This window comes from Bubalus kerabau, chromosome 12, assembly GCF_029407905.1.
Source record: "Bubalus kerabau isolate K-KA32 ecotype Philippines breed swamp buffalo chromosome 12, PCC_UOA_SB_1v2, whole genome shotgun sequence".
NCBI classification, from domain to species: domain Eukaryota; kingdom Metazoa; phylum Chordata; class Mammalia; order Artiodactyla; family Bovidae; genus Bubalus; species Bubalus kerabau.
In genome coordinates this window covers 81,853,995-81,874,586 of record NC_073635.1, presented here as the reverse complement: position 1 = coordinate 81,874,586, position 20,592 = coordinate 81,853,995, and the positions used below count along the sequence as shown (strand labels likewise).

General features: G+C 39.3%; 1 protein-coding gene across 1 annotated transcript in view; it reads left to right on the top strand.

The window, feature by feature from the left end:
* Window positions 1–2,601: 2,601 nt before the first annotated feature.
* Window positions 2,602–20,592, top strand: part of NALCN (sodium leak channel, non-selective) — a 281,606-nt gene continuing 263,615 nt past the window's right edge. Inside the window, exons 1-5 of the mRNA XM_055542965.1 lie at window positions 2,602–2,744; window positions 6,819–7,001; window positions 17,280–17,363; window positions 18,597–18,736; window positions 18,821–18,949. Of these exons, the coding sequence (XP_055398940.1) occupies window positions 2,637–2,744; window positions 6,819–7,001; window positions 17,280–17,363; window positions 18,597–18,736; window positions 18,821–18,949 (644 nt within the window). The 5' untranslated portion in view covers window positions 2,602–2,636. The remainder of the gene's footprint in view (window positions 2,745–6,818; window positions 7,002–17,279; window positions 17,364–18,596; window positions 18,737–18,820; window positions 18,950–20,592) is intronic.

Here is a 20,592-nt window from a genome sequence, read left to right as displayed (position 1 = left end):
TAAATTGAGACATCCAGGAGACAATGAAGGACAGGGAAGCCTGGCATGCTGCAGTCCCCTGGGTCACAAAGAGTAGGACACAACTGAGTGACTGAACAACAGCAGTGTTTGTAAATTGAACTTATTTTACCACTTGATGATATTTTATAAGAAATAAGTTACGATTTCAGTGATTCCGGGGCTGGTTGTTGAGGGGTTTTTTCACTGCATGATTGTTGATTAAAATTGTAGGGCGAGTGCAGAGACAAAGAGAGTGAGTTGGGCAGTCAGGCAAGAAAAGGGAAATTTATTAGAGGAAAACGAGAGGGTGACTGGCCCTTAAGGAGAACCAGCATCTTCCCTTTCTGACAGGGTCTTTCTTATACCCTGCCAGTGAAAAGTTCTCTGAAGGTGTGGTTAATTTTTAGCCTGTAGTTGAGTCCTGTGGTCACATAGCCGAAGGTCTAGAATCTGGTGGTCTCATAGCTTTGAGAAGGTAGATGCCAGTGAGAAAACAGAATCTTGTTTGGGCAGTTTGGTCAGTCTCAAGGATCACTGTGATTTTATTCTTTGTTTTTGAGGGCAACATAATGAGCCATCTTAACAATGAGCCCCCACGTAGACCCTATGAAAAGTATTATGACTCTGGATGTAAATACATTTTGTTGCATTTTAATGTATGTGTGGATTCCCTAGGATTTCTTGGGCACTCTTTGATTTGGTGGCACTTTGGTATTTGCAAAGCAAAGGTGAAAGTGGTTTGATAACTACTGTCGTTCATCAATGGTGCATTGTTTTGGCGGCTCAAATATACCTGTCATGGAGATTTTTGAAAAAATGAGATTCTGGATGTCTCCTTCTCCACGATAACAAATCCTTAGTCAAAAGTCTGTTTGGCTCCTGATGGGATATTGCTAAGACAAGGTACATAGAATTAATGTGTGAAGATGTCACATTTATACATCAAGTAATTTTCAGGCCTTAACTATGGCCAGATCAGAAGAGAAATAAATGGCCTTCCACCGGCCCAGTGGAAAGGTATTATGATAAATTTTTTCTTATATCATCTTGGAACAACATTGTAAAATCACTCTTTGTTTCCTCCTTTGTGTTGTGTTATTTTTAAGGATTTCTAAAAGATTCGGTATCCAGTTTTTTGGTACATAGGAGACTGTCATTCAAGAAGCATCCGAAATTGAGGCCACCAAATGCCCCCCCCCCCACAAATCAGAGAACAAACATACTTTGAATATCCTGCATATATTTACATATCGATGTCAAGAGTCCCTAACTCCAATTATGTAAAATAAAATTAATTAGTGCAGCCTCCAATAAAACCCATATTCAAATCCAATATCCAGGACAAGGCAGCCTGGAAATACCTACCACACCTTGAAGGCAATTAGCTTGATTTCTTCTGGGAATAGGAGGGTCAGGCAGATGCACCTACCTTGGTGCATCAAGGGGAACAGACACAGAGGTAGATGTTTGAACACAGGGAATCAGATCCCAGGCAGTTGGTCCTGAGCTTCTGTGTTCTCTTTCCCAGTGAAAACTGCATGTATTTACATATACTGCAAATACTGCCTTGTTCTTCTCGAGTTCCCATGAGCATTGCGTGGCACTCACTCTCCTTGGTGAGGATTCTTTCTCCAACCCCAGGGAGAGCAGAGAGTGTGCCAGTGCATATTCCTGGTGATAAAACTACTGTGTTTCTCCTGACTAGGCATCCTCATGGGTGAGCACTGCTGGAAGGACCTTGACCCTCCCTTATCTGCCTTTAGAAGTTCTCCTAATTGTAGTTCAGCACCAACTTGGTCCATTATGAACACCTTAGACTCTATAGTTTAGAACTTCTTTTAAACCTCAGATTTGCTTGGATGGCCTGGGTTGCTGCCTCAAGACTGGACTTTCTCATGCTTGCATAAAAAAGACAAGAGGTGGGACTTCCCTGATGGTCCAGTGGTAAAAATTCTGTCTTCCAATGTAGGAGATGTGGGTTTGATCCCTGGTTGGGGGACTAAGATCCCACATATGTGTGTGTGTGTGTGTGTGTGCGCTCAGTCATGTCTGACTCTTTGCAACTCCAAGTAGCCCACCAGGCTCCTCTGTCCATGGAATTTTCCAGGCAAGAATACTGGAGTGGGTTGCCATTTCCTCCTTCAGTGGATCTTCCTGACTCAGGGATCGAACCCAGGTCTCCTGCATTGAAGGCAGATTCCTTACCTGCTGAGCCACCAGGGAAGCCCCTTTAACCTTTCTAGTTGCATGTATTTATTATATTCAGTAAATGGAACTTGAGTGTAATTAACAAACTTGCCAGGTAGCGCTAGTGGTAAAGAATCCACCTGTCAATGCAGGAGATATAAGAGACATGGGTTTGATCCCTGGGTCAGGAAGATCCCTTGGAGTGGGGCATGGAAACCCACTCCATTATTCTTGCCTGGAGAATCCCATAGAAAGTGAAGCCTGGTGGGCTGCAGTCCACGGGATTGCAAAGAGTCGGACATGACTGAGCAACTCAGCACGCACATATGCAGGCTTGCACGGGGACTTCGTTTTTGTGATCAGGGTAAGGATGGTTTGGGGACTAATTCACTCTATCTTTCTTCTCTTAGATTGTGGTTTTGAACTTGCTTCCCAGAGCTAACTTCAGCATGCTCAAACGGAAGCAGAGCTCCAGGGTGGAGGCCCAGCCGGTTACCGACTTTGGTCCCGATGAATCTCTGTCAGACAACGCAGACATCCTCTGGATTAACAAGCCAGTAAGTTTCTTTTTTAAAAAAGAATAGAGAGGCACATGCTGATATGAAGCTGCTTTGATTCATTTAATTCAGAAGCTCCTGTCCCTGTGATTTGAAACGTTTGAGCTGCAGTAGAATGTGGGTGAGTCTTGGAGTCTGGGAGATGAAAACGATTCTGATGACACAATGAGATGCCGTGTGAGTTACTCACAGAGGAGGCATCAGAGGTGGCTCCCCGACCTGCCTTCTGTGCAAGTCCTCCTCGGAGTCACAGAATGTGGAGTTAATGCCACTTCTCTGGCCGACCTGAAGCTGGAGACCGAGATGAGGGATCTCTTCACTTATCCTCACCACGCAGGAGTCCAAGGAGACAATCAGATGTTAGGAATTAAAGGTCTCCTTTTGAGTTGCAAGTAAAGGTTAATGAGATAGTGGGTAGTGTCTGTGAAGAACTTGTCACCTTCTCCGCCTAATTAAGCTGATGAGAACTTGAGGTGAAGCCCAGCTACACCTAGTATCATTGCACATGAGGAGATAGTCTAGCAGCCAGAGCTGGGGCTGAAGGCATTGTTGCAGAACTGGGAAGCTCAGTTTCCAACAGCAGTCCTGTTGTTCAGTCGCTCAGTCGTGTCTGACTCTTTGTGACCCCATGGACTGCAGCACGCCAGGCTTCCCTTCACCATCTTCCGGAGTTTGCTCAAACTCATGTCCATCGAGTTGGTGATGCCATCCAACCATTTCATCCTCTATCACCCACCCCCTTCTCCTCCTGCCCTCAGTCTTTCCAGCATCAGGGTCTTTACCAGTGAGTCAGATCTTCACATCAGGTGGCCAAAGTATTGGAGCTTCAGCTTCAGCATCAGTCCCTCCAGTGAATATTCAGGGTTGATTTCCTTTAGGATGGACTGGTTTGATCTCCCACACAGGATCCACTCTCTTATCAAACTCAACAGCAGGAGCTGAAATCAGGAAATGAACTGCCACTCTTGAGCTGCTTGTCTTTCCCTTGACCTTGACCGTAATAAGGATGATCAGCCTCGGTCCCCTCTGTCCTCTCCCTTCTTATCTGTTCTCCAGACCACTTCTCTGCTGCTTACATTTCTTTTCCACATTTCTGTGTCTGTTCACATCGCCCTCTGCTTAACAATCATTGAAACATCCCTATTACCTACACTGAAAATTTTAAACAGTAGTTTGTATCACATGCAAGGCCCTTTATACTGTGGCTCTAACTTGTGCAGCAGCTACCCTTCCTGCATCTGCACACTGCCCACTAATCGGTGGCTTCCTGCTCCTCCGAGGTGTCCAGCCAGTTCGCATTGTTTCCTTTGTCCTGAGATGCTTTCCCAGCGACGGGCTACCCGGGTGGCTCAGTGGTAAAGAATCCACCTGCAGTGCAAGAGTCCCAGGTGATGCAGGTGTGATCCCTGGGTTGGGAAGTTCCCCTGGAGGAGGCCATGGCAACCCACTGCAGTATTCTTGCCTGGAGAATCCCATGGACAGAGGAGCCTGCCGGGCTAGAGTCCATAGGGTTGCAAAGAGTCGGATACAACTGAAGCGATTAGCACTCACACACAGACGAGTCCAGTCCTCCTTACCCGTGTCACCCCCGCCCCCATCCACTCTGAAAGTCTCCTGCTTTGACCCTCCCGAACCACCCATGAAATGAACCTCTTCTGTTTCCACTTATCATACTTTATATGTTCAGTTCAGTTCAGTCGCTCAGTCGTGTCCAACTCTTTGAAACCCCATGAATTGCAGCACACCAGGCCTCCCTGTCCATCACCATCTCCTGGAGTGCACTCAGACTCATGTCCATCGAGTCGGTGATGCCATCCAGCCATCTCATCCTCTGTCGTCCCCTTTTCCTCCTGCCCCCAATCCCTCCCAGCTTTTCCAATGAGTCAACTCTTCGCCTGAGGTGGCCAAAGTACTGGAGTTTCAGCTTTAGCATAATTCCTTCCAAAGAATACCCAGGGCTGATCTCCTTTAGAATGGACTGGTTGGATCTCCTTGCAGTCCAAGGGACTCTCAAGAGTCTTCTCCAATGTAGATGTAAGTAAAAAATTATTTCTGTATAAATATATATGTAATGCATCTTAGACTGAAATAGGCATAATATCACTCATTAGTGATGAGTTAGAACTGTGCTGTTTCCATTGGTGTGTCTTCAGAGCCCAGAGTAATTTCCAACACATAATAGGTCTTTCCCATTCATGTTTAGGGAATTTTGAATGAAATAGAAAATAAAGCAGTCATTTTTTTCTTAGCGTCCACCAGTACAGAGCTTTCTGAGACCTTCTGAAGAAGGTAGTTTTACAGATGTAGGCTCGGAAGACTAACTAGAATGATTAATGCTTAATGATAATTCATTCTGTAAATTCATGATGGTTTTGTGGGAGAACTCATCTTTTGAGGCTCTTTTGTGTAATTAGATCCTTTGTATTGGAGGCCCAGATGGGTCTAAATTTACACGTGGTGTTTATTGAAGTGCTTCTTAATTGGCATGAAAAGTACATCAACTTTTAAAGTTAATCATCAGTGATTTATATGGTATGGAAATCAGTGGCATTACGTCTTCATGCAAATATTACAACTGTCAGGTTAATATTATAACCCACTCACCAGCCTACAGGTGTCTGAGTCTCCTCAAAGATCTGACAGCCTTTTCTGTTTTTCATCTCAGGTGGTTGTTCGCTTGTATGGCTTCAGAAACCATCGACCATGAAACTGTAACAGCTTTTTTTTTCCACAGAGAGTATATTAAAGGATTAATATGACTGCATATATTATGTGTGTGTATATATATATAGGCTATTCAATAGATAACACATTGAAATTATGTTTAGGAATTGTGTACTGATTTTTTAGTAATATTAATTGTGTGGGTTTAACATGCAAATGCATTAATATTTTTTATCCTAGCTATTAGTTTTCATAAGAAGATATTATATGGATGATTTATGTCCTACGCTTATACACATGTATACACACACGGAAGCATCTTTAACTTTCTAATCCCTTCTTTGTGTTCGGATTAAGGAAAGACCTCAGACAGCAAGTCCACTGCCAGCATTGCACAAAAATGTGTTTTTTGGCATTTTTGGGAGAGATATCTGGGCTAAATTTATATGAAACATGTTCTCAAAAATAAAAAGGTTCATTTATTATTAACTTTTGAAAATATAGGATGAGAGCAGATTTTAAAATATATTTTCATACACACATGTTAGCATGAGATAATAGAATGAAAGCCCCACATACAGGAAGTGTTATATATCAGTTAACTTTAAGAAGTATCTGGAGTCTGCTGGATGAGCCCGTGTGCTAGATTCCAGGGAAGATAGAATAAATATGGCCTCAGAGTCCAGGTGCTCACAGTACATAAAAAGTATGAAAGTAATAGCATATCGGTTTTCTACGTATTTTCATTGAATGAGGCTCTATTGTGTCCTTATGTCCCAGTAAGTATCAGGGGCTTTGGGGTTGTGTGACCTGGTTCACATTGGGTGAGGTTTTTTTAATGCAGGACCACAGACAAGCTCCTTAACCTTCCTGAGTCTTAGTGCTTCCATGTGGAAATTAGGCTGCTTTGAGAATTAAATGATGTAAAATATATTGAAAATATTTAGCACATTATCAGTATTTAATATGTTAGTTTTGTTCTTCCTTTTCTCCCTAACCCAAGTGTTAGTTGCTTAGTCATGTCCAACTCTTTGCAACCTCATGGACTATAGCCTGCCAGGCTCCTCTGTCCATGGAATTCTCCAGGCAAGAATACTGGAGTGGGTAGCCATTCCCTTCTCTAGGGGATCTTCCCAACCCAGGGATTGAACCCAGGTCTTCTGCACTGCAAGCATTTCTTTACCATCTGAGCCCCCAGAGAAGGCCCCCTTTTCTCCCTAGTGGTGAAATGTTGGGTTGGCCAAGAAGTTTGTTCAGAGTTTTCTATAAGATGTTACAGAACACCCAAATGAACTTCTTGGCCAGCCCAGTATTTCCAACTCAGTATTACGTTTTCCAAATAGTGTGGTTCGTAACACAGGTTTCAGGTGTTACATGGCATCGGATAGTAACTCTGGGCCATCTCCACAGTGGGTTCACTCTCTGCTGCGCATCTGTGCCATCATCAGCGTCATCTCAGTCTGTATGAACACGCCCATGACCTTCGAACACTACCCTCCTCTGCAGTATGTGACCTTTACCCTGGACACTCTGTTGATGTTTCTCTACACAGCAGAGATGATCGCCAAAATGCACATCCGGGGGATTGTCAAGGTGAGTGTTTCCGTGTTATTTAAGCTCAAAACCAAAGCACACTGAATTCATTTAATGTTTTCATGTTAATTTCAGTCAAATAAAACATCTCTTTATTTTATCAGTATTTGATATGTTAAATATTAATATAATAAAATACTGATATTGAAGTCCTTTTGCTACTGCTGTTAAGTCGCTTCAGTCGTGTCTGACTCTGTGCGACCCCAGAGAGGACAGACAGCCCACCAGGCTCCCCCCTCCCTGGGATTCTCCAGGCAAGAACACTGGAGTGGGTTGCCATTTCCTTCTCCATGAAGTCCTTTTAAGAGGGTATAATTCCAGATATTGGTGAAAACATGATACATTTAAGAGTATTATAAAAGTGAAGTCAATCGTATAAGGCATAAAGTCTTGGAATATCTGAGAAGCAGCTACGTGGCCCCACCTCCAGCTTCCTGAAGGCCGGAGGAGGGTCTTTCATGCCGCCTACAGGGTGATCATGCCACTTAACCCAAGGAGGCACCTGTTGATTTATGGAATGCAGAATAAGCACTATGTGATAAATTTGCCAGGCAATGATAATCAGGAGGATCTCATTTGCCTGAGGCATACTAAAAATGTAAAGAGGTAAAAAGAGAGACTTGAAATGGAAAGGAATTCCAAGACTGTAAGACAAAAATGTGTAGCATGAAATTGGTGCCATTGAGAGACAATAAAGAAAGAAAAGAAAAGATAAAAGAAAAAAAAATAAGAAAAGGAGGGAAATTTCTATCCTGGGGTATCTCTTCCTCTTGTGACACTAACCTTTATAGAGGTTAAATGGAAATCCCAAATGAACTTTTTGGCCAGCCCAATAATCTCATCTCAGTATTATAGATGATGCTGTCTCTGAAGTATTTTGATGGTTTAGTTGCTAAGTCATGTCTGACTCTTGTGACCCCGTGGAGTGTCCATGGGATTCTCCAGGCAAGAATACTGGAGTGTGTTGCTGTTTCCTCCTCCAAAAAGTATTTTAAACTGTGCTATTTAGAGAGACAGTAGTATAATAAAACAGCAGAATGTGTATTAGCGTTTGACAAATGAAAGTTTTGACTCAAATTAGGATTTGAGTCTTTTCATTTACTGGCTGTATAAACATCTCAAGGGAAGTAATTGTGATGGAGAAGAGCCTTATTTTGTATAACATTTTTGAGAATTTAATGAGCCGATGCTGAAGATGTATTTATTGGGTCAACTTCATTGCTTCTTTTTACACATAATACATTGTATGCTGTCTTTAAAAGAGAGGAATCACAATCAATGCATTACTCTCTTCATTTTTAACTTTTTAAAACATTTTATTAAGGACATTTTAAAATTTACATGAAAGTAGAGATTATAGTTGGAACGAATACCTATAACTCAACATCAGTGGCTATCAATACTTGTCCAGTTCTATTTCTTTTTAAGACAACTCTGAGAAATCAGATTATTTTAGAAACAACTTACGCATTGCCAGCTGATAAAATCTTCTTTCTAAATATTGCATTGGGCACAGGTAGCAATAATTTCTTACTGTAGGTCAATACGCAATCCATATTCATGATGCCCCACTTGTCACAAGTATTTTCTTTTAGAGTTAGCTTCTTTGAGTCATGACTCAAAAAAGCTGCACAAGGTGTATGTTTTGGGGTTTGAAGTCGAATATTTTATCACGTTAAGGGATTAAACATAAATTTCAACTTCTGAGAGTTGTATCATGAACAGCTTTTACATTTTGTTGAAGGATTATTTTTCCCCTGGACTCATAATAGTGTGGCTTTCCTAGTAATCAGATCATCCTTAACATTCCCAGAAAACACCTGGCTGGGTCATAACACAGTTTTGTTCTGTTTTAATGTACTATTTCATTCTATTTGTTATTACTTTTCTTATTTAAATTTTGTTTAATCTCTATCAGGCTTGATATTAGCTATTCAGTGAATATATATGCTGTGTATATGTACTTCTGTGCTCTAAAATAATCTGAGTAATCTTGAAACTGTTTTAGCTTGAAACTTTTGGTAGAAATCTCCTGTGAAACCATTTGATCCTAGTACCTTTTTGATGGGACTCCCTTTCTTTAAATTGGTTTGTTTAGACTTGCTTGGTCTTTACTTGATGAAATAAATTTTTTTAAAGAAATTGTCCACTATTAAGTTTAACTTATTAATAGTGAATGTTTACAATGTACTGATTTCCAACTAAAATATTTGTACAGCTTTTTTCAAAAGTGAAAATTTGTGAAGAAAAGTGTAACCTGATGCTTAAAATAGAACATGATTTACACATATACTTTATTTGGGTCGATAGACTCAAATCCCATGTCCCTGGAAAGGCTAATCTTCAGAGAGAAAATAGGGAAGAGAAGGTAGTGATGCACTTAACACTTACCAGTTGTTAAGGAGATAAAGAATGCCAGCACCAGATTTAGCCCCCAAGAGCTGTGGAGCCATATGCACACCCTACCTTTTGCAGGATTTGTGGACAATGGCAGTGTTTCCATTGCACACATGCAGATACACAATAGTGGTTCTTCTAGTTACACCGTGACTGGGGCAAGTATTTTTGCAAACGTGCATAGTGAACATTTGTATGGTGAGAACTCAGATAGTGAGAGATCAGTATTTTGTGGAAAATGCTGTAATAGTGGTCTGAAAAAATTATAGGGGGAAGGGGGCACCAAAAAAATAGTGACAAAATCTGTTTGGGGCTGCCCAGAAAAGTCTTGAAGAAAGAGAATGTTGAGGTCTTATCTTGAAGGATAAGGAGGTGTGGGCTATGGCAGGGGTCATGGGGAGGGAAGTAAAGGATTTCATGGAAAGAATAAAGCAATGTTCTGAGACACACGGCCTTGGAACAGACTGGAGCCTTGGGGTGCTCTGCGTAGTCATAGTCAGGAGTAGCAGATGGTATGCCCAGGGAACAGCTGGGGAGGACCCTTGGAAGGAAGACCAGCTGCATCTCGGAGGACCTTGCAGCCTTGTGAGGAGCTCAGTCTTCCTTCTGTGGTCAGTTAAGAGGCATGGGGGATCGGAATATGAGTGACATAGTTTGATTTGTATTTGAGAAGTTCACGGTGGAGATCACACGCTCCATGCACTGCAGGAGAGAGAAATTGAAGCACAGAGTCCTTCCGGCAAAAAATGTCCTTCGAAAGTTTCATTAGAGGCATGTATCTGCTTGAAGGATTTCACATCTTTTATAACATTTCCCAAGCTTGACTATATCTGCCAATTAATTTTCACTCCCTGATCATTTGTTTCTAATTGCCTCTCCCACGAATTCCTGTTCTGAGAAGCACTGTAGCTCAACCAAATTCCTATGGGCAAAAATAAAGCATTGGGGTGATATATGTTTGTGTTTTTGTGAAGCATTCCATGTAGTGCAGACTGTGAAGTCTTCAGACAATTCTCAGTTGTCTATTTTTCATCTGGCAACAGACCTGGCTAAAAAGTAGCATGCGTCCTCTGAGCATTGTTGAAGTAATAAATAATAATGCTAAGACACAGTGACAGATGGGTCCTGGGAATGCAGAACAATAAATCATGTGCTTATGAAACTACACCCATGCATATTGTTTTGTGACTGCAAACTATATCCCTGTGAATGTCTTCAGGTAAATGTGTTTGTTTTCTCTGCTTGTTAAATCCTTGCATAGCAATTTAAGTTCCTCTCTTATACTGTATAATTGATTGGCAGCCTCCAAGTGTTTACCTTTATAAAGATTGATAGACAGCTCTTGAATAACTCATCTCCTCAGGCACCAGCCTGCTGATTTCTGCCCATAACTCAAGCACTCTCTCCTCTTCATTTCTTGTTGATGCAACAAGCAAATTAAAAACCTTTCTTCCATATTGGGAGACATTACAGTTTCTCAAGTACCAATGGGCCTTCATGTGTGTTAGGTTCTGTTTCCATATTTTGGAAGCAGGGGGGAGGGACAGTTTATTATTTGCAAGTATTATAACTTGAACATGAATACAGTAGGATTTTAAAAGGATCTGGACATACTGATACATTGAATCGTAGCACCGTTTAACCAGTTATGGTGAAGAGTCTTTGAAAATACAAACTGAAAAAGAGACAATGAGTTAAACGTATCAGACGCAAAGTGCAACATGAGATGATGTTACTGAACCAAACTTGGGTCTGTTCACCTTCGCCCAGTAAAGCCAATCTACTGACACGGGGATGTGGTCAAGGCAAGTACAGTGTTTATTTCAGAGCCCAGCAAGGAGTATGGGCAGCTAATGCTAAAAGGACCTAAACTCCCAGAAGGGTTTCAGGGAAGGGATTTTAAAGGCCAGATGAGGAAAAGGTCAAGGAGTGCATGACCAGCTCATGGAGCTGGTGGTGTGGTAACTACCTTCTGATTCCAGCTAGTCTGGGTCTAGGTGCTGGTTTTCAGCATGCTGTTAACGTCTTCCACCTTGTGGGATTTTAGTAACTGCATAACAACTCGAGGATATGGCTCAGAATTTTATCTACAGCCCAGGAAGAGGAATTACAGCTCCTTGACTTTGTTTTATGGTTCAGCTATTATTTGGCCTTATTAATCTGTTTTTCTATGTTTCCATATTTTCTCACTTTCCTGATTGAGTTTGCTCTTTAGAACTCCAGGAAGGCCTAGGAGGCTAGAGCTTTTGTACAAACAAAATGTGGGGGACACAGCAGGGTCCCACTTATCTTCAGTTATACTTCAAAGTGCCAGGATTCAGAGCCTGTGTTCTGTTCATGAAAAGGTATTTTGTCCTTACGGAGCCTTAGTGAGTATTGATAATGATTGATATGATTTCAATTTCAATTCAGTCATATTTGCAATCTCATTATAATGCAAAAATTATATAAACCTTGTGCCTCTGTGCTTAGTCATGTCTGACTGTTTGTGACCCCGTGGACTGTAGCCCCTCAGGCTCCTCTATCCATGGAATTCTCCAGGCAATGCTATTTCCTCCTCCAGGGGATCTTCTCCATCCAGGGACTGAACCTCTGTGTCTTGCATCTCCTGTATTGGCACTCGAATTCTTTACCACGGTGCCACCTGGGAAGCCCATATTAAACTTTGACCCAATTCCTATTTGCATGGCATGTCAGCTTTGCTGATTCAAACTACACTAATCTGAGAACTATGCAAAAATTATCTCATAATTTCATCTGTGATCTTTCATGATTATTCAGGAAAAGAGTCTTAACTTTAAGGTAGTACCTTTCAATGTACTACATCTTCCTCTTTTTGCTACAAAGAAGCATTCCTTTAAAGGGACAGTAGTAGTGGCTTCAGTGAACGGATGGATGCACGGATGCATTCATGAAGCATAAGCATTGACTTCTTACTGTCTGCATTGTAATCTACAGAGGCTCAAAAGACATGGTTCATATGCTTATCTCATTCATTTAATATCATGGTGCAAGGTAGTGGGAATACCGCTTGAAATTGTCTAAAGTTTCAAGATACTATTAATCTTCAGAGCAAACTCAAACATTGACAGTGGAATGGAAGATAGACCTTTTTTAAAAAATACAGCACTGGAGAATACGTTTAGAGAAGATTTAAGTAGGAAACCCAAACTACAGGAACTAAAATATAAGTTAATAAAATAGCTAGATGGGAGTTACAAAGGACTATTCTGTCCGTTACACGGTATGAACCTTATTTATATACAAGAGCTGAGTTGCTGCTGGTTGCATGATATATGAGCAAAAGCACTGATTAGAGTGGGCTGTGGTCAGACCAAAGTCTGGAGGAAAAAACTGGCATAGACTGCAGGGAATTTTTCAGGAAGACAGAACAGCATGAAGGACAATGAATGCTAAAGGGCAAAAGGTTAAAAAAAAAAAAAAGATGGGAAAAATCTGAGTGTTATTGGCCTTTGTATCTCGGATCACTATTACACAGCTCAAAGGTTTTTATAAATATTGAAGGACTCCTGGAAACTGAAACCAAAAAATACTGTGTAAAACTTCTGCTTGGTGGATTATTCCATGTTTTATACCAGGCAAGTTAAAAGAAGCTAGTTTTAATTGACCATTCCATGCAATCTAGAGTATGGTGGTCTTGTTGGGACAGGCAGATACCACTCTGAATTGCTGGAACATCCACCACAGAGAACATTCCAGATAATTCAACTCAAATGACTTCATAATTCAGAAATAGCTTTCTGTATTATACAGTAGAACTTTTTTTGCTAAACCACTTTTCATGAGGTCATTAGAAATCAGAATGTGCTTGCATTGTTGCTGTTCAGTCGCTAAGTCATGTCGGAGTCTTTGTGACCTCATGGGCTGCAGCACTCCAGGCTTCCCTGTCCTTCACTATCTCCCAGAGTTTGCTCAAATACATGTCCATTGAGTCAGTTGTGTGTTTGCATGCTTTTGTTTTATTTGGAATCCAACTGGAACTTCTAAAATGACTTAAAATAATCCATCCTTTGATAGAGTTCAAAATATACTCTTAAGTCAGCTTTTCAACATCAATTTCCTTAACCTATAAATCTATATAGTAAATAAAAATTCAGCCAACTCTGTTCCTGATGACTTTACATTGTAAATTTGTGAGGCTCATATTTTTCAAATTTGACTTTATTAACACCAACTGAGTGATTTTTGTTAATGCTAGAATTTTCACCTTTTAAAAAAGTTAGCTTTGAAAGATCTATTTTAAAAATGTAACACATGACCGTTAGTCAAAAGGCATATGTATGGATATTCTGGGAAAAATTATGTCTCTTTTCCACCTTTGGCTCCTTGCCACTCTGTTCCCCTCCCTGGGAAATACCATTATTTATCCTCATTTTTTATATTTTAAATAACCCTCAATATAATGAGACGCTCTCAACTTGTATCTAATTGAATATAATTTGTTACTAAGGCAAATTATGAACAACAGGAGGTTAACTGTAGTGATACTATGTGAAACATTTTTAAATTTTAAAACAGGAAAAAAATAACACTATTTGGGAAAAATCTTCTATAAACTTATTTGAGTGCTTGTGTACCCAATAATCTGTAATTATTAATATTCTCTTTCTTGGCTAGCATTTACGTTTAATCGTTCCTATTTTAAAATAGTTCTCTGCTGAGCCTCATAAAATTTCTGTGTTCATTTTGGAATTATTTTACATTTTTAAAACAATCACAATTATGCCTAGCTCTTAAAATAAAGATCAAGTGATATTTTTCACTTTTTTGCTCAGCATATAAGTAAAGAACATATTTGTTTAATAAAAGTTGATTTGAAAATATATACTTTAATTTTTCTGTATGCATGCATACATGCTAAATTGCTTCAGTTGTGTCCATTTTGTTGCAACTCTATGGACCATAGCCCGCCAGGCTCCTCTGTCCTGGGATTCTCCAGGCAAGAATACTGGAGTGGATTGCAATGCCCTCCTCCAGGAGATCTTCCTAAGCCAGGAATCCAACCTGTATCTTTTATGTCTCCTGCATTAGGAGATGGGTTCTTTACCACTAGCACCACCTGGGAAGCCCATTTTTCTGATAACACTTATCGAAATAGAAAATGTGTGCATATTACATTTTTTAAAAAGTAACTGAGAATATAAGTTACATAAGGGCAGGTGTTGTTTTATTTACTTCTGTATCACTAGTGCCTGAATGCCGCCTAGAGCATAGAAATGTTCTATTTACCGAGTGAATGAATTAACAGATTTGTTCAATATATCAAAAAAAACTTAAGGGAAATTTAAAAGTGCAGCTTAAACATTTGTATTTTATTATCTTTTAGGATGGTAGTCAAAATTAGACTCATTTTATATTGGTTATATTGTCTATATTTAGTTTTACAATTAATTAATATTTTAAGTTGTGCAGTGTACAAAACAAATTTAATGCTTATGGTAGAAGATTCCTCATGGGATATTGAAGACAGCTATATTATCCCTTAATTATTTGCTCTATACTTAACATGCACATATGTGAATACATAACCAGTAGCATTTTATGATATAGTTTTTATCTTCTTAAGATATGATCATATGATGATCATAACGCTAATTTAATAGGTCATTGTCCTGTTAGTCACCCAAACCCCAAATTTGCTTTTATAACTCTTTTGTGGATCTTGAATATACACCAAGTCTGGTTGATTTTTGTGCCAGTGGTAAAATTATTTGTGCATTCATTTGAGAACTAGCATTGTTTTCTCTTAACTCTCCACAGGATTAATTTTCCCACCACTTTATTATAAATTAGTTGGCCTTATGTATAGTATTAACTGGGTATGTACATAGCTGTATATCTACACAAGATGTGTATGTGTAGTTGGTGTGTATGGGTGTGTGTGTGTTTCACTTGGCATTACATCCTCATGTAAAGTACATGCTTCAGTTCAGTTCAGTTCAGTCGCTCAGTCGTATCTGACTCTTTGCAACCCCATGAATTGCAGCACGCCAGGCCTCCCTGTCCATCACCAACTCCCAGAGTTCACTCAGACTCACGTCCATCAAGTCAGTGATGCCATCCAGCCATCTCATCCTCTGTCGTCCCCTTCTCCTGCTGCCCCCAATCCCTCCCAGCATCAGAGTCTTTTCCAATGAGTCAACTTTTGAATGAGGTGGCCAAAGTACTAGAGTTTCAGCTTTAGCATCATTCCTTCCAAAGAAATCCCAGGGCCGATCTCCTTCAGAATGGACTGGTTGGATCTCCTTGCAGTCCAAGGGACTCTCAAGAGTCTTCTCCAACACCACAGTTCAAAAGCATCAATTCTTCGGTGCTCAGCCTTCTTCACAGTCCAACTCTCACATCCATACATGACCACAGGAAAAACCATAGCCTTGACTAGACAGACTTTTGTTGGCAAAGTAATGTCTCTGCTTTTGAATATGCTATCTAGTTTGGTCATAACTTTCCTTCCAAGGAGTAAGCATTTTTTAATTTCATGGCTGCAGTCACCATCTGCAGTGATTTTGGAGCCCCAAAAAATAAAGTAAATGCTTACCCAGTGCTAGCTAAGCTGGGCTTAAACTTCATATCTGAGTCATATAACTTTCATTAAGTGAATTATCATTCATTAGCTTTATATTTGCAAACAAAAAATTATTTCTGGAAACCTCTGAAGGAAACTTTCTGACAATCTATTTGTTATTCCTGGCACAAGGTTCTCAGAATTACGTTATTTTCCTAAATATCCTGCAACATATTTTACCATTTTATTGAAAGTCTTGGTCTTCTGTTCCTATTTTTATTTTCTAAACAGATTCACTCAGAGCTGGTAACCATGTGACTGGATTCAGAACTGAGTTTCACAGATTGCTACAGAACTAGTGACTTAATTGCCTGTACTCTTGCTTGGAAAATCCCATGGATGGAGGAGCCTGGTAGGCTGCAGTCCATGGGGTCGTTAAGAATTGGACATGACTGAGTGACTTCACTTTCACTTTTCACTTTCATGCATTGGAGAAGGAAATGGCAACCCACTCCAGTGTTCTTGCCTGGAGAATCCCAGGGATGGGGGAGCCTGGTGGGCTGCCGTCTATGGGGTCGCACAGAGTCGGACACGACTGAAGCGACTTAGCAGCAGCAGCAGCAGCAGTGACTTAATTGTGCAGTCCTGAGCGAGCTATTGAAGTCTTTCTTTAGTTAAAGGTTTCCAATTTCAACCTCATAAGGTGTACTGTTTTGTTATTTGAAAGGAAAGTTTTTTCCTAAAAGTCCCATTTTATAAAAATAATGCATTCCAGTGTCAGAATAGACTCACTGTTAAAAAAGGAAAGTAGCATGCCTTCTTTATCTTTCTTTTATATTTACAATCCCAGTTAAAGTCAATATATGTTTATTTCGAAAATGAAGGCACATTTCTTCATCTTCACCTCTTATTCAGTTCAAGGTGAATTACTGGTTAATTCTCTGCTGATGATGGTTGTTCCCAGAGATTCAAAGTCCTTCACTGACCACTGTATCCTTTTGGTTCTTATAGGAAGAGTTGGTTTAAGAACCAGAGCTGCTCATTAAGTAGGATGACCTCCAGCTTCTTATGTGGTTGAATCTATGTGGCTAAGAGCAAAAATAGTGATGTTTTCTCTTTGCATGAATTTAAAATTTTACATGCACAGTTTTGCAGTTACTTGTGTTTTAGAAATTATTTTCCTCATATATAATGTCATTTAAAATGCTGGAAGACTTTCCTTTTGAAAGTCTGTTCAGTTATGATACAAAAATTGTAGATAGCTTATATTAAATTAACACTTGATTATTCCCTTCACAGATTTTTTTGGAAATTATTCATTTTGTCTGATAACGCCATGTGAAATTTATTTTTAGGGGGATAGTTCCTACGTGAAAGATCGCTGGTGTGTTTTTGATGGATTTATGGTCTTTTGCCTTTGGGTTTCATTGGTGTTACAGGTAATTAAATACTTTTAACTTACAAGGGTATATTTTCCAAAATGGGCATTATTTTTCATTGAAAATCTAAATTGATATATTAAAGAATATATATATATATAATGTGATTGGGTAATTGTCTAGAAACACTTTTAATGTTTATTGATTTTTAAAAGCCTGACATTTTAATCATCAGTCAGATGTTTGAATTATTTTTCAATCAGAAATAAAAATCAGTACCATACAAGATTATTTCTCATTAAACAGACATTAGAAATATATTCATTGAAATAAAGGGAAAGAACATGGAGTGAGGTTTCTGTATTTGTAGAATAAAAATTTGTATTTAAAAATCAAAAGTCCAGTCTTTTAAATGACTAAATTCTCACTAAAAATAGCTAAAATAATATAAATACATTGGGATATATATTGGTTAGCATAAATAGTGTATTGCAAATGGAAAATTCCTTACTTTGAGAAATAGGGAACATATATTTAAAAGGCCTGAAGGAGAGATTTTATTAAAAACAGTATAATTCATTCCCAGGCACTCATTCAGGCTTGATTTTGTATTTAATTCAACTGAACTTATTATATTCTTCATTTAAAAAATTCAGAATAAAATAAATTCATCATCCAGCCCAGAAACTCATCATGGTTCATATTGATAAGCTGTTCTTATTTTTATAAAGCTCACGTCTCTAACAATTAATTTCATCCTGCATATTAAATGTGTTCTTTTCCATTTAGTAACTATTGTATGATTGAAAAACATTTTCTAATTATCCTCTTGCCTCTGCTGGTAAATGGAATTCTTTTTCATAATATTTTTATTAACTCTTTCTCCATTAATCTATGTTCTAGATACTCGAAAAATTCCACCAAAGACTGTTAGTAGTGAGGAAAACTTGGCATACTTACTCTATTTTTGTAATAAAAACTGTGCCTTGATGAATCATTCAGGAAATGAACAAGATTAATGACACTTTGATTCATTCATGTATTTGTTTCTCTTAAGAGAGCTATAGCTTCAAAATATACTCCAAAGAAAGTTTTTTTGGGGGGATGATAATGGGGTTCATGTATGACGCCGTGTGATGCTGTCTGTGTGAATCTTCACTACAAGCCATGCTATGACGCTGTGTGACACTGTTTTTGCCATGTGCTTTGCTATGTAATGCTGTTTGTATATGTCCTGACTACACGCAATGCTGAGCGAAAGTCTGAGTTGTCTGTTCACCTCTGAATTTGCAGGTGTTTGAAATCGCTGACATAGTTGATCAGATGTCTCCTTGGGGCATGTTGCGGATCCCACGGCCACTAATTATGATCCGGGCATTCCGGATTTATTTCCGATTTGAGCTACCAAGGACCAGAATTACAAATATTTTAAAGTAAGCACTGCTTTTACATAAATTAAGGGGAAATGTTTATAACATCTTTTGGTAAGCTTTACCTACTTTATTTTTTCCTCCTAGGCGATCAGGAGAACAAATATGGAGTGTTTCCATTTTCCTCCTTTTCTTTCTGCTTCTTTATGGCATTTTAGGAGTTCAGATGTTTGGGACATTTACCTATCACTGTGTAGTAAATGACACGAAACCAGGGTAAGTTTATCTACTAACTGTATTTTAACCTAGTGATTTACAAGGATGTTTCTGCAGTTTTCATGTGAAAAACCTGTATTTCAGTTGTTTTAAAAGTATTTGTGTGCTCTCCATGGTCTGTGTTACAACTGAGCGACTAATACACGCACATACATACAAAGCCTTTATTTGTAAAAGCCCAATTTGGTAATACTCCAGGCCTCCATCAACAGGTAAATGGATTAACAAGTATATCTATACGATGACTATGAAAATGTTAATTGCTCAGTCATGTCCAACTCTTTGCAACCCCATGGACTGTGCCCCACAAGGCTCCTCTGTCCATGGAATTCTCCAGGCAAGAGTATCGAAATGGGTAGTCATTCCCTTTCCCAGGGGATCTTCCTGATCCAGAAATCAAACACAGGTCTCCTATGTTGCAGGCAGATTCTTTACTGTCTGAGCCACTAGGGAAGCCCACTTATAGTAACTACTGTTTGGCAGTAAAAAGTATGAGATATTGATATTCACAATATCTTGGGTGAATCTCAAGATAATTATGTTGAGTGAAGAACCTAGATGAAAAAGTACATATTCTCTGATTTCATGTGTGTAAAATTCTAGAAAATGCAGATTTATCTATGACAATGAAAGGAAATCATTGCTTGCCTGGGCATAAGGGCTGGGGCAGGAATGAGAGATGATGAAAGGGCCCTAGAAAACCCTGGGGATTGGTCAATATGTTCATTATGTTGATTGTGGTTCTGTGAAGAACGTCACGATTTCTCAGGCTGTTCTTTTTAACATGTGCAGTTTATTGTATGTCAAATTTGTTATTGTTGTAGTTACTGCAACTATTTAGAAATGTTACAGCGTGAAGTAGAAATCTGATTTTCTTCATGTAGTTGGGCGCTTATCCCCACACTACTTATTGTGTGTAATCACTCACAGTACTTATTCCTGCCTTTCTCATTTACTAGTTCCTGTCTATATTTGGATCTGTAGCTATGGTCTCTTTTGTGCTTGATTGACCTATCTAATGATCCCCTCAGTATCACACTCTGGACCCATTTAAATACTAATGTGTCTGTATGCCTGAGGTCACCTTTCCTGACCCCAGCCTCACAAGGGCTCAGGACTCCGTTTTCTACTTCTTATAGGCATGGAAACCCAAGCTCTTGGCTCCTGAGTCCTTAGTCCTCGTTGATACCATCGTTTAATCAACTCGTGTGTTTCTCTTGTTCTAGTTTTTGCTTTCCTCTTACATGTTGCCATTTTGGAATCTCTGTTTTCTTTCTTACAAGCCCAGGTGTGTGTGTGTGCTCAGTCGCTCTACTGAAGTCATGGTTAATGATATATTTAGATGGATAAAAACATTATGTCAGGTTGTCAAAGAAGCAGAAATGAAGAAAAGGACAGAGGAAGAAAAGCAAGCTGCTAAATTAAAGCAACAAAGGAGAAATGGTTAAAAAAAATAGACAAGCCACGTTAAAAGTGGAGAAAAGCAAGGAATTAGTACAAACCCAGGATAGGAAAGTTGAAGGAAGTGGTGAGGAATGCTTGACTTGTGTGGGTGAGCGAAGAGATACACAGAGGGAAACCTGTAGGTAGGCTTCTTTTTAAGTGCATGTGGGCTGCAGAATGTGTCTAGATTGTTCCATGAA